We start from the raw sequence: 14977 nt of genomic DNA on the forward strand, positions 1-14977 counted from the left end.
ACACACACACACACACACACACACACACACACACACAGCTCTTGCCTTGCCATGTCCTAAAAGAATGTTATTATAGTTTCATTATTCAAGGCCAGTCCAGACCAGACAAATACAATCCAGTGATTATGAAGGCCAGACCTACTGCACTGAGATTTCAGCAGCCGTATGGTACTAAACTAGATTACGGAAATTATCTAGCTAATCTATATGAGATAAAACCGTATTATCCTATTCACAGCGGGTGGATGGACACAAAACAGCAAAATAGCAACACAAATCCTAACCAAGCATTACTGCTTTTGTTGTTAAACTGCAACATAACTTATTACACAAAGCTGTTCTGAACATAAATATCTCAAATTGTGCAGGGCTGCCACAGTGTGCATGATCTTCACTGGGTGACAACTAAATTGGTTAAAAATAACAAAAGGCTTACCATAACTCACTCCCCACCAACCTTTGAGATTTTCACAAAAGTGTCACAAAATGTCTTTCAGAATTTTCTTCTATAAATAAACATACAAATATATCAAATGAAAGAACAGACCATCTGTTTTCAAACAAACAAACAAACAAAACGGAAAAGAAAGTTTCATCATATTTTCATTTGTTCTCTTTTTATCATGTGTCAAATATGGGTAGGTTTCTTCAAAAATACAAAATTTTGAGCTAAAAGCTGAGATAATTGCAATTTTGTGAAGGACTTTTGTTAGAGATCAGATTCAGAATGATAATCAAAACATACACAGAGTTTACAATGTTGTTGAATTAGTTGATACTTCAGTCTTTTATAAATTGGGTAAGAGCGCCACCTTATGAATAATAAAGTTATACAATTATAAATTATCGTAAAAACTCTTCAGGGAAGCGTTATTGGCAGGAAAATGCTTTCTCTTTATTGACGACATAACTCTTCAATGGCAGGGAAAGAGTTAAATAAAATAGCCAAGACTTGTGTTGGGTTCTTTAGCTAATCATTAACCATATGATGACCTTTATAGCCCATGACAGCTTGCCCACTAAAGCTAAGTTGCGTTGAGCCTGGTCAGTACTTGGATGGGAGACCACCTGGGAAAACCAGGTTGCTGCTGGTAGAGGTGTTAGTGAGACCAGCAGGGGGTGCTCACCCTGTGGTCTGTGTGGGTCCTAACACCCCAGTACAGTGACGGGGACACTATACTGTCAGAAAGCACCGTCTTTCGGATGAGACATTAAACCGAGGTCCTGACTCTCTGTGGTCATTTAGCCCATTGGCCTACTAATCATCCCCAAATCTACTAATTGGCTATTTCACTCTGTCTCCTCTCCACTAATATTAAGCTGGTGTGTGGTGGGCGTTCTGGTGCAATACCAAAAATCCAGGTGGATGCTGCACATTGGTGGTGGTTGAGGAGATTCCCCCATTCATATGTAAAGCGATTTGAGTGCTGCGAAAAGCGCTGTATAAATGTAACAAATAATTATTTATTAAATAAAAGTGTTTTTTGTCACTGTTTTGGTATTATAAGTTATGTTTTGTAATAATATTATTCTGTGTAATTTGTGTATATTTCTAAGGTTGATTATGTTGATATACTGTTGGTTAGTTTAATCTACATTAAAGTGTCATTTTTCTAAAATAAAATTTATATTTTTCTGGTTCCATATTTATTTTAATGAGTCAGAAACGTCTTCACTGTGTCCTGCTGACAGAAGTGCTTGGCGCGTGCAAAAGATGACACAACTATGGGGTCCTACGAAGGCTAGACCGTTTAATTTCAGTTTTCTTGTGAGGTTGCAAACCGAGTGCTGGGGCATGTTCAAGTTCAAAACGGTGCGCAACGTTTTGCTACGGTTTCTGGGTTGAACGACATGTTTCCTGTAAACGGTGTGCACCGATGTGCAACAGGGTTTAAGATACGTTTTCTCTTGTTTGGTGGGTGTGTCAGAACTGCAGTCCAATCAGCAGAAACATGTAAATAAACCATACAGTACAAAAGAGACAGCTCACACAATTGGTTTAAGCAGTGGCGGTCGTTGACTTCTTTTTTCGAGGGCGCTTGATGCGAGGTTCATCACAACATGTATGTAGCCCATCATGTGTGTGGTTACTTTTTTCAAAATATGTGTTCTGAGAGTTCCTGTGTGCATCATGGGGCTTGTCAAAATAAGGGCCTGCTGCAGACACGCGTCTAAAGGGTTTATGATAAAAGAGACACTCGCGTTTGCCAGATACTCACTTGGTAATAAAAGTTTACTGATAAGGGAGTGTCTTGCATGTATTTTTTGAATGTGAGCGTCTCTTTTATCATAAACGGTTTTGACGCATGTGCAGCAGGCACTTATTTTGACAAAACACATGATGCACATGGTTCACATGACGCAACAAACAAATATTTTGAAAACGCAATATTCAATATTTTTGAATAAGCGCCCCTCGGTTGAGCAGTCACGAGCTGCCACTGGGTTTAAGTTGGAATGTTTTCTTTCATTCTTGACGGCTAGTGCAGTGACTGTAATATCGAGTGTATTTTACAGTATTAAACATGTATTCATCAGGCTCCAGAAACATTTAAAAAGAGAACACAATGGCCTTCTCAGCTACCATAGTTGCAACTCTTGCATCATCACAACAGGGTTTTCAACGCATCACTATTTCTGTTTAATGAACGTTATACAACTTTTTGTTGGGGCTGAACGCAGCCCTTGTCTTCTGAGGTTGTGTCCTTAGAAGGTCGCAGTCTTTGAATTGTGACACAACTGTTGGTTGTTGTGCTATTTGTCCCGCCCCTCCTCCACTCTAATTGGATGGCTGACATTGATGACCTCAGTGTATCAACCAAAGTTGAAAATGTTTCAACTCTGGGTGCTCAAAGCTGAGCGTGGAAATAATGCAGATGAAACATCAGAAACAATGTAAAACAAAGTCGCCTTAGTTTACACGCCGCCATTGTAAGGATCCTACCATAGTACCGAGTCTTGTTTTATATTTATGTTTTATCATGATGGCAGGGTTCTGACAGCCTCATGTTATATGTGGAGGCTCATGGCCTTGTATATTGGGTCATGTGCCTCTGGTGTCTCGTTCCTAGTCCCCGCCCCCTTGTTCTCCTTGTTAATTATTCATTATCAGTTTATCCCATTCACCTGTGTTGCCCTCGTTATCTTGTATAGTTTTTCCCTATTTAATCTGCTCTTGTCTCTTGTCTTGTATTGGTTCATTGTGTACCGATGTGTTGTACTTTGTTGAGTTCATGTTTGATTTCAGTCTTGTTTTATATCAAAGTCTAGTTGGTATGTCATGTTAGTATTTTGTATATCATGTTTAATGTTGAGTTGCCCCCTCGTGGGTTTTTGTTTTCTGTGTTTCATGTTAATAAATGTTCAGTGTTCACTTTCCCCGACATCGTCTGCGCTTGGGTTCTCTTGTTCATTGTCAAATCCTGACACCCATATTCTGTGTCTTTTGTGATCAATGTTTTATCCAGAGCCGGCGCCAGACCATAACTAACAGGGGGGCACTCGGCTTCCAACGGGGGGCACGCAATAGCAACAATAACTTGCAAAAACAAGACATTAAAACAACAAATACAGCAAGCACACACTCATACAACTGGTACAGAGTGTCAGCTCATTTCCCGTATGAAGTGCAAAAGACCACAAACTATGCGCAAAACTATTGAACTTCGACCGCGGCTCGAGCGCAAGCTGAGCTTCGCTGCGCTCGCGCTCTCGACGCAACAATAAACCGCCCTCGCGCGACGCAAGCCAAATGAATGGGTTTCATAGCGCAGCGCACACCGCGTCCTAGCTTTAAAATAGCCGCTTTACCATAATCACGTCGTAATGCAGTTAACGGTCTATAGCCACACTTCACATTTAAGCTTACGTAATTTAAAACAACGCTTACTTACCTTTGAAATAGTTGAAGACGGCGTGTAAGAACATTAAACTTCCTTAAAACAGTGTCCTGTAGATTTGTAAATTCCACCTCAACCTCTAATCTCTGAGTTTGAGCCAGTCTGTGTTTGCATGAAGATGAAGCAGGCGGTGCTGGTTCGTTCTAAATGTTCTAATATCCATATTTTACACGATCCATAAAATGCCGCGAAAAAACACGTTGTAGTATCAAGTCACAAATATGCTAAAGACGTAAGACGGGTGAGACGCGGCAATACATCCAATCAGAGAAACTGGTCTATTTTAATTAAAGAAAACATATATCAACTATATTTTCCTCATTTAATTACATTACAAGTCATGAAACATTCAATGTTTAATTTGTTTTAATTATTATTGATATATATTAAAGTAATAAAAAACTTTTTTAGGGGGGGCACAACAACCTGTTCGGGGGGGCACTGCCCGCGAATGCCCCCCCTTGACGCCGGCCCTGGTTTTATCCTGGCCTTTGTTGTGTTTCTTTTCTTGTTGGAGCACATGGCTTTGTTTGCTATGTGCTCTTTTGTCCTATGTTTATTGTGGAAGCACATGACTCTTGTTTGTTTTCGATACCATGTGCTCTCCTATCATGATTATTGGCCCTTCCCCTTTAAAAAATGATATTGTACACTTGAGTGGTCACTTCATTGGGTGCACACGCTTGTCATTCAAAGATTATTCAAAGAATTTGCCATATGCTTTAAAGTTTGTAAAGGATTGCTACTTTTCATTATGGCAGACATCATTCATTGACCTATAAAAACTAGTCAGATATTTCATAGTTTCATCATAGCATGTAAATAAGTTTACTTGCATGAGTTGAAACAGTTTATTAATATGACTGATTTTTAATATTCTTCAGATAAATATTTTGTTGTTATGGATAAAAAGGATAACGAACAAAGAAAAATCATCATAAGTCATTTTTCTCAGATCTTATCACAGTGGTAAAGTTCTCAGGTGTTGACCTACTTTTCACTTCACAAAAAAGGTGAAAGCAACTTTTGATCATCTTTGTGATTCTTGAGGTCTTTGTCAGTGTGTGTTCATGCGGAGCTGTATTCTGGGATGTCTCTGCTGTGCCTTTGATGTATCTCTCATCGCTCTCCTTTTAGGGAGATATCCAGCTACCTTTGCTTTCAGTGAACTGCGTTGAAGCAGCTTTTTGTAAACTACTGACATTTCTAAGATTATGTTCCATGATGCATATTTAATGTTTGTGTCCGTAAAGCAAATCAGTTTCTGAATGCTGGGACACACCAAGACTGTGATTGTTTTTGCCCTGTTTAAGGACTGCAGGTGCAGTTGTGCATTTTAGTTTTTTATTGTATACTACTAGATAACAGAAATATCAAAGCATGACATATGCAAAATAATTTTTACCATGAACTACTGGTGTCAAAGTGTTTTTAGTGGACGTTTAAGCTGGTTCCTCTGAAGGCCACATAAATGTAGTGCGTCACATCCGCCACAAACTAATGATTGACATACACCACAACGTATGACATATACAGTATATCATATAAAACCTAATAAACAATTATGTTATATAGGTGTTTTATATGTATACCCCCCAAAAAACATCAACCTTACAACAACCGACCATGGGTTAATTTAAACTTTGGGTTTGTCCATATTTTATTTAAACATTTAGAGTGTGATATTTTTAAATTTTATTTCATTTCTGCTTTTTCTATCATTTGCTCTCTCTATCTCTGTTTAGGTGGGTACGGGAGTTTCTGAATGAGGAGAACAAGGGTTTGGATGTATTGGTGGAGTATCTTTCGTTTGCTCAGTATGCAGTCACGTAAGTCAGCCACAATTGCAGAGAACATGAACACAAAGAGTTCTTTGACCCGACTGCTGCTGAACCTGTGTGTGTGTGTGTGTGTGTGTGTGTGTGTGTGTGTGTGTGTGTGTGTGTGTGTGTGTGTGTGTGTGTGTGTGTGTGTGTGTGTGTGTGTGTGTGTGTGTGTGTGTGTGTGTGTGTGTGTGATCGGATCAGGTCACAAGATTCCATTTACGGCTTCTATTTACAACCTGATAAGAAATCATGTCATCAAGTATGTGTTCTGTGGAAAAGAGTACACCACAAAATATCTTACTGCATGAGCCCATCAAAAGACATTATTTATGATCTTACTTCCATTTAAATGTTTTAACAGAAATTAAAATAACTTAAAAATATGCTAAAATTCTTTATATTTTAAATTGTGAAAAGCACACTATTAAACACAAATAATTAAGTAATTATTTTATTTTAATTTAGTCTTTTTTATTTTAGAGTCATCTGGTAAACTGACTGGCTCATTATAGTGTAGTTGTGTGTACGTCCTATGGCGTACAAAAGACGGCATAACCAAGACGGCATAGGCTACGCGTCGGTTTTCATATACTTCTGCGTCGTCGTCCGAGTCGACAGGCAAACACACATGCAGGCCGCTGGTAGGCTATTTCTCAAGTGGAAGGGGGGTTTACCCTAAATATTTTTACTTATACTTTTATACTGTTTTTAATACTACATACACATTCCCTGTACTTTCAGGTTGTATTCTAATAAAGACACAGAGAAATAATTATATATTAAAACTGCAAGCAGTGATGGAAGGGCCCTCGCACACATGACACCGCCACGCAGTGGCATAAGAATTAAAGCGAACAGTAATAAATAGGCATTTAAGCATGTAAACATAGGTGAACCATTTAAAAGTGTAATATAATCTGCCACATTTCCTATTGCTAATTACAAATGACAGCGAGGTAGCATCGTATAAGATAGCATGAGAGAGAGAGAGTGATTGTGAGAGAGAGTGAGTGAGTGAGTGAGGGAGTGAGTGAGTGAGTGATTGTGAGAGTGAGTGAGTGAGTGAGTGGGTGAGTGAGTGAGTGAGTGAGATAGTGAGTGAGTGTGGGTGGGTGGGTGGTTGAGTGAGTGAGTGAGTGAGTGGGTGAGTGAGTGAGTGAGTGAGTGAGGGAGTGAGTGAGTGATTGTGAGAGTGAGTGAGTGAGTGAGTGAGTGAGTGAGTGGGTGAGTGAGTGGGTGAGTGAGTGAGTGAGTGAGTGAGCGAGCGAGCGGGCGGGCGGGCAAGCGAGCGAGCGAGAGAGACTATATGTAAATATTGGCACGTAGATGTGTTCAGTCCAGGACTCTTATTGATCATGTGAAATGTAGGGCAGATCTGACATTGAAAAATCAGTGTAAAACATGTCACTTCTCGGTGCCAGCAGGTGACGCTATGGCCATAAGTGACTATTGGCATGTAGATGTGTTCAGTCCAGGACTCTTGTCAATTATGAAAAGTTTGGGACAGATGGGACATTGCATAATCATTGTAAACATGTCACTTCCTGTTGCCAGCTGGTGGTGCTATGACCGTAAGTGACTATTGGCTTGTAGATGTGTCCAGTCTAGGACAGATCGGAAATTGCATAATCATTGTAAATATGTCACTTCCTGTAGCCAGCTGGTGGCACTATAACCACAAGTGACTAATGGCATGTTGATGTGTTCAGTCCAGGACTCTTATCAATCATGTAAAGTTTGGGACAGATCAGACATTGCATAATCATTGTAAAAATGTCACTTCCTGTTGCCAGCTAGTGGCGCTATAACCTCAATTGACTAATGGCATGTAGATGTGTTCAGTCCAGGACTCTTGTCATTCATGTGAAGTTTGGGACAAATCCGACATTGCATAATCATTGTAAACATATCACTTCCTGTTGCCAGCTGGTGGCGCTATAACCATTAGTGACTATTGACATGTAGATGTGCTCAGGTCAGGACTCTTAGCAATCATTTGTAGTTGGGACAGATCGGACACTGTATGCCTGAGTTCCAGCAACCTGTTTCATAGCGAAATATCAAACTTTGGCTGGCCAGAACAGACACAAAGGCCTTAAGATGAGACTCGCCAAATACGATGAAGATCCGAGGAAAACTGTATGAGGAGTTATTTAAAGTATGACTGCTGGAAATGATAAAAACTGAGCCTAAATCTGGGAAATAATTCAAAATAGCTGACTTCCTGTTTGGTTTAGGGCAATACTCCAAGATACTTTTTTGTAGGGCTTGTAATAATACATGAGCATACCGAAATTTGTACATGTACGTTAAACACGTCCAAGGGCTGCTTTGTTGAATATTTGAAAGCGGCGCTGAAACATGCCCCTTCAGGTTGCCAGCTGGTTGCACTATGACTATAAATGAAAATTGGAATGTAGATGTGTTCAGGTCAGGACTCTTAGCAATCATGTGAAGTTTGGGACAGATCAGACATTGTATGCCTGAGTTCCAGCAACTTCCTGTTTCATGACAAAACATCAAAATTTGTCGGGCCAGAACCGTCACAAATTTTTACGTAGAGTCAAATAATTCGCAATTTAGCATCACAAAGGCCTTATGATGACACTCACCAAATATGAAGATGATCCGACGAAAACTGTAGGAGAAGTTCATTAAAGTATGACGCCTGGAAATTACAAAAACTGCTGAATTCGGAGAATAATAATAATAACTCCTTGAAGAACAATGGTTCCTCACAGCCCGGTGTGCTCGGGCCGTAATGATCACTGTTAGGGTGACCATACGTGGCATTCTTCCCGGACGCATCCTGGCCAGGATTTCTGTGCGTCTTCCGGAAGTCGTATTTGTTGACTGCATACACCATTCAGTTAAAACATAAGACATGCAATCGTAGTATTATTCTTACCTTAAAATGTAACGGTTGCTTTTCTGTAATAATAATAATAATAATCTTTTATGACGTATGCGGTCGACAAATACGACTTTCGGTAGACGAACCCGAAATCCTGGCCAGGACCCGTCCGGGAAGAATGGCAGGTATGGTCACCCTAATCACTATACAATTGCAAAAACAACAAATCTAATGGTAGGATGGTGACCTAAGACTTAGCACTGTAAATAGCCAACGACTTTTGTTGCAGTTTGAGTTAAATCACTCCATCTTTGTTCATAGGGTCGCAAACGGAAAAACCTATGACGCAGTTTTCTCACCGGACGGGAGGGGTTTTAGTTGACCAATCACAGCGCTTTTGGTTCGTGTAGAACTGACGCGCTGTCAAAATTTTGTAGAGGTGCACGTCAGGCTACACAGAGCTATGCTCAGGCTACGGATAACCTATGGCTTAGCTACACGTTGACCTTACGCACGACTATAACATGGGCCTAAAGGGGATCGCACACCAGCCGCGCAGCGCCGTTCTAAAAAAAATCAAACACATTGTTTTCTATGAGTATACGCACACCGGCGCCCCCAGGTGGCGCCTGTCCGCGCCGCCCAGCTGTGACTCAGGAAGTTGCTCAAATCCCTGTCGCGCCACACAGCGCTACTCACATAGTTTAATAAAAATATTGTGAAATTCACAGTAATTACCTGGCAGCAATTGACAAGTAACTTACTTTAGAAAAAAGCACAGTAAGTTACTTGTCAATTGCTGCCAGGTAATTACTGTGAATTTCACAATATGTTTTTTACAGTGTAGTTTTCAAGAAACCATGAAGACCACTACAAGCTGATTTAGGTGTGCTCCACTTTAGCCCAATTCGCTTGTTGTCTGTTCCACTTATCCTAGTTTGAAATTTTTGTGTCTCAAATCATAGTATTTAAAAATTAGCATCTGTCAAGTACCCAAAAAATGAGCATCTGTAAAGTACCCAAAAATCTGCATCTGTAAAGTACCACGAATGGTCTTATATTTAAATTAGGAGTACAGATACATGCATGCACACTCTAATGGCTATACTGCCCACAACTTGCAAGAAGGAGGAGTGTAGTGAGAATACTTTGAATACATAAATGAAATCTATTTTGTTTTGTATAATTACTCAGTTACTACATTGTGTATTTTAGCTCTATTGACCAAACTTTTTCAAGGGTAACAATTATTCATATAATGCATTTGTGCTGCTCTTTGTGCTCACCCCGAGGTTCTGTTCTGTGTGTTTCACAGATATGATGGTGACAGTTCTGAGAACAGCACAGAAAACGTCATGGATAAATCAAAACCGTGGAGTCGATCCATTGAAGATCTCCATAAAGGAAACAGCCTTCAATCACCTGTTACAGGAAGCATCTCCAGAGCTAGCAGACATTCAACTCTAAGGTGTGCTCATGCATAAATACAAACCTTTGTTGTTATAAGTGTTGTAAACAAGTCACGCAGGTCAGTTGTTTCATCATAAGTGGCGTTTGTGCTTGGGGGGCACCTACTGGCAAACAAGGGTACTGCAATACTTTAAGATTAGCGAGAGAGTGTGGCTTCATGGTTTTTACATTATGGTTCAAAAGTATTAAAACTATAGTTTTAAGTTAAAATATTTAGATTAGACAAATACAATATGAATTCTTATATTTCTATTTCATGTCCCGGGGGACCAACTTTGCCATGCTTTGTGCCATTCAGCTTAGTGTGTGTCTGACTGCAGGGAATGAGTACTTATCTCATGTGATTTGTGAAAGGCTCTTTTATAGTCATGAGGTCTGTAAGTCTTTAAATGACTTAGGAAAGGGTGCACACAACCAAAAGTGGAACAGAGTTGATGTGTTTGTCTGGCTGGCTAACTGCTGACTCATATATCTTGTTTCTGTATTTCTGTAAAAGCAGAGAATAACTGAGACATAAACATCATATGAGATTTAATATAGGAATCCCTGTCTGCATCTGTCATCTTCTTGTCATAGTAACATGCATGCTACACAACACAACTTCAACAAGGTGAATAAACTACAACCCTACTAAAAAATCCAGCTAAACCCAGCCTAAGCTGGTCTTAAGAGGAGTTTTGGACACTTTATAGCTGGCCTTAGTTGGTCATGCTGGAAGACCAGCTGACCCACCAGCTTAAACTACCTCTAAAACCAGCTAATACCAGCCAACACGCTAAAATGTTTCCTCACATACATTTCATACTATCTGCATTGTGATGGCATGTACTGCACACCAAGACGATAAAATCAAACAGGTTTTAAAGTATTACATCGTCTGTGACTGCTTGACTCTGATCACGTCATTGACTGGCTCATACTACTAACTACAATGATCACAGATTTGGCTTTGATATGGGCCTAATCTGGCCTTACTATTGTGTACTGTGAACTTGCCTTTAGATGCCATGCAGGCTGAAAGTGGAGATCCACCCCTGAGATTTGTCTTTTACAATGGAAACGCCCTTACAGTACATGGTGATCTGACCCAGGCTTAATTACTATAGAGTGTGTTTGATGATAAGACAAGCTTACAGTATCGCACCCAAGCAAAACATTTTAATTTATATATAGTGGACATTGAGTAAACATCATTTGAAACATATTTGACATTACATTGTTACATAATCCTGTAAACCAACTGATAAAAGTTTAGTCATATTGTAATATTTGAAATGCGTGTGTCTGAATCTGTAAAAACTAATGAAGTTGTTGCTCTGTCTGCAGTTTGCTGTTGTGTGTTCCCATCTGCAACACAAGGCACGTTCTGTTATCTGTTAGATAGAAGAAACACACAATTGACCTTCCTGTTCCTGATCGCCCCTTTATTTTCCTGTATCTCCTCATAGCCAGTATTGTTTATTTTATGCTCCATTGTTTAGAGGTTTTTTCCACGTACACTTGTTTTGATTCTGTGTTTCTTTCTGCTCCTAGTAAGCATTACAGTAGGCTTGAGTCTTGTAGTATATTTTAGTAAACTTAATATTTAAATCATTCTCAAACTTCTCAATGGCCTTCTGAAGGATACGGGCAGTGGCACAATGTCCAAAGTGTTCACAGAAACGAGGGTATGTCTGCTGTGTTTACTGCTAATGTTTATCTCAGAGTTTTGAGATTATTTTGTATTCTGTATAAGTAAAAACAGAAGCACAAGGTTTTGGGTACCAGTATTACTGTAGAATCACAGTACATAGCCATCACTTCCATAAGTTAATGTATTCAGGGTAACAGAGATGATTGATATTTACCTGTTCATATGATTTCTGATGATTATGTCACTTAGGTGAAATAATCCATTAAAGTCTGTGTAAAGTCATTTTAGAGAATTGTTTCTAAACACATTATAAATGTATTGCTGAAACATGTTACGCAGACTTTTAACTATGTAGTACTGAATTGTGGAGTTACACCGTTAAACTGTTTATCCACATCACGTGTTTAGGATTATTTGGGTGGGGCTAAAACAGTGGCTTGATGACACACTGGAGCCACCGAGCATGGCCCCGCCTCTAACACAAACACGAGCATCCATTCAGGTTGTAGCAGTGTTTGAATGTTAAGAGAAACTGGCAGATTTTCTGCGAGTGGGTGTGGTTTATGCGCAGGCAGCAGACACGCACCCAATATTAATCGTAGCAGATAATCCTGCCTGTTTTTCCAAGATTTTGATAACTTATTTTATTTATTTGGCTTTTTAATCATTCAAGTTTGTCTTGGTGGGTATTGACACATTTTTCTGTGGTGTAACTGAGAACACATTTAATATTGGACTTTACACAGACTTTAACCGGTTTCATTAGGCTACTGATATGACTGGAGTCTAACGTTGAGTTTATATTATTGTAAGCACTTTTCAGAAGGATTTCTTATTTATATCAAAATCAGTCTAAAAACATTTTAGTGAGGATAAAATTACTTATTCAATCTAGTTTTAAAACTGCTGTCCATAATTCTCAAATATGTAGTGAGTCACAGCCTTTTTTAGTACTGAACCAGTAGATATTTCAGTAGCGTCACAAGATGTGCTGGGTATGACACAGACACACACGCACACACACACATTCTGGTTTCCATGTTTTGTGGGGACATTCCATAGACGTAATGCATTTTATACCATACAAACTGTATATTCTATTCCCCTTACCTGCCCCATTCCCTAACCCCAACCATCACAAAAACCTTTCTTGTACCTTAGATTTTCAATAAACATCATCTTGTTTGATTTATAAGCTTGTTTCCTCATGGGGACATCAAAATGTCCCCACAAGGTCACAAAAACACTGGTATTCCTATCTTTGTGGGGACAATTGGTGATAATTACCAGGTACACACACACACACACACACACACACACACACACACACACACACACACACACACACACACACACACACAGAGCCTTAAGGAAGGCTTTGTGTTCAATGCTGAAAACTCATTCAGACTTCACACATACAAACACATTTTCACACTCATGTTTCCACTGACTTCCACTGAATTTCACTCATGTGGTTTCTTCACAATAAAATGTGTTTACTTTATAATAACTCTTTCAACCCAGTCATACAATTCCACCTTCTTCAAACAAATCTATAAGATCTTTCTGTGTTTCTGAATCATGGAGTACTAAAGTGTGTTTGTGCATGCACGGGTTTGTGATTAATGTCTGTGTCATACTGTATAACCGGATGAATGAATGTGCTTTTGTTGAACACAATATTCATAACTTGTTCTGTATCTGTCAGGTGTTTTTAAAAGCTCACAGCACACAGGCTTAAACAGGTTCTTTTTGAAGTTGACGCTTCCAGCTATGTATTTTATGAAATGATAATATTACTTTTATATGTGGCAACCTCTACAGTGCTTAGTACTGCTTACCTTAAGAGCGACAGTGGAGAATGTATAAGTTTTAGATAGTTTATTTTGAAATAAAATACAGTATTACAGTTTTTTTCGATTGCTAAACGACAGTGGGCACAACTGGAGTCACATGTGCAAAACTCTAACTACAGTCTGCACAGCAGCAGTTCATGTGGACCAAACTCTAGATCATTTTTCATTGCTTGAACACAGTTTTCAAAACTTTACACACTTATCCCATGACTTTAACCACAACCTGCACAACACTGTGGATTTACAGCACTTTGTTCAAATGCTAACACACTGCTGTCAAAACTGTGAACCACACATTCAAAACAGTAAAGATTTCAGCCTTGTGCCTTTCAAACACTGCTGATTGCAATTTCATATAAATATAAATTTCAATTTCATATATGTATTTCATTTATATATAATATTACCTTTCATGTACTTTAAGTTTCTACCTTTTTTTCTCATTACTGTAATTCCGTAAATTACTACAGACAACTGAAGCAAACTGCTAATTTTCATTTACCTTAAAAAATTATGATGTTCTAAAAAAAATAATGTGATAAATCAATAAATAAATCATTCTTTAAAGAAAACATTACTTGGTGTGACATCACTGAAATTGTTAAAACTGTAAAGATATAAAGTTTGTATTTTGTGTATTGGTGTTTGATGTTAGTGTTTTTCCTCTCAGTGTGTTCTGAGTGACAGTGTGTGTTATCTCAGTGAGGGTTGTGTTTAGTGTTTGGCTGCACGGAGGTGTTTTGAGCCATGTGTGTAGAGTTGTGCTCATGTGACTTTTGGTATTGCAGACTGTAGTTAGAGTTTTGCACATGTAGCTCCAGTTGTGCTCACTGTCGTTTAGCAATCGAAAAAAACTGTAAATACTGTATGCCTCTAGAAATCTTGGTCAGTATTTCATAGTTTTTAATTCTGTTATTGGAAATAAAAGAGCATTTCATATTATTTTACTGAATTAATGCTTTAGGGTTAAGCTAAGGGTTAATAATGATAAATAACTGTGTCTGTAGTGTTTGTTTGCGTGTGTAAACCTCCTCTAGCCTGTCTTCTGTGTGCACTGTTTACACTGCTCTGTGTACATGTTTGTGTACATATGTTTGTTATTTAGCCCATGTTTATCAGTGTTTGTTAACAGAATGTGTATGTTTGTACCTGTTTGTGTTTGTGTGTTTGCACTCTTTGTTTTGTGTGTGTTCCCTCTCTGTCCTCACACATAAAAAACCTTTGGCTGGGTTCTGATGGTTGGTATGCATGTCAATGATGCTGTTGTTGTGTTGTTGGAGGTGATATGTGTGCACAGGGCACTATAACAGCTCGATAACAATACAACTCCTCCGATCACACACAGCAGTCCTCAATCACACATGTACTGCTAAATTCAGCACTATAATCATTGATACTGACATAAACTAGAGGTTTTCTTTTTGTTTTGAATTCGACCA

At 38.9% G+C, this 14977-nt stretch overlaps 1 protein-coding gene across 5 annotated transcripts in view; it reads left to right on the top strand.

The window, feature by feature from the left end:
* The window catches only part of fmnl2a (formin-like 2a), an 84672-nt gene that overhangs the window by 45343 nt on the left and 24352 nt on the right, over positions 1-14977 (top strand). For all 5 annotated transcript variants that reach the window (XM_065273111.2, XM_065273110.2, XM_065273108.2 and 2 more), the window contains exons 5-6: positions 5645-5728; positions 9895-10047. In XM_065273111.2, the coding sequence (XP_065129183.1) occupies positions 5645-5728; positions 9895-10047 (237 nt within the window). The remainder of the gene's footprint in view (positions 1-5644; positions 5729-9894; positions 10048-14977) is intronic.

The sequence above is a fragment of the Paramisgurnus dabryanus genome, chromosome 15, assembly GCF_030506205.2.
Source record: "Paramisgurnus dabryanus chromosome 15, PD_genome_1.1, whole genome shotgun sequence".
Lineage (NCBI taxonomy): Eukaryota > Metazoa > Chordata > Actinopteri > Cypriniformes > Cobitidae > Paramisgurnus > Paramisgurnus dabryanus.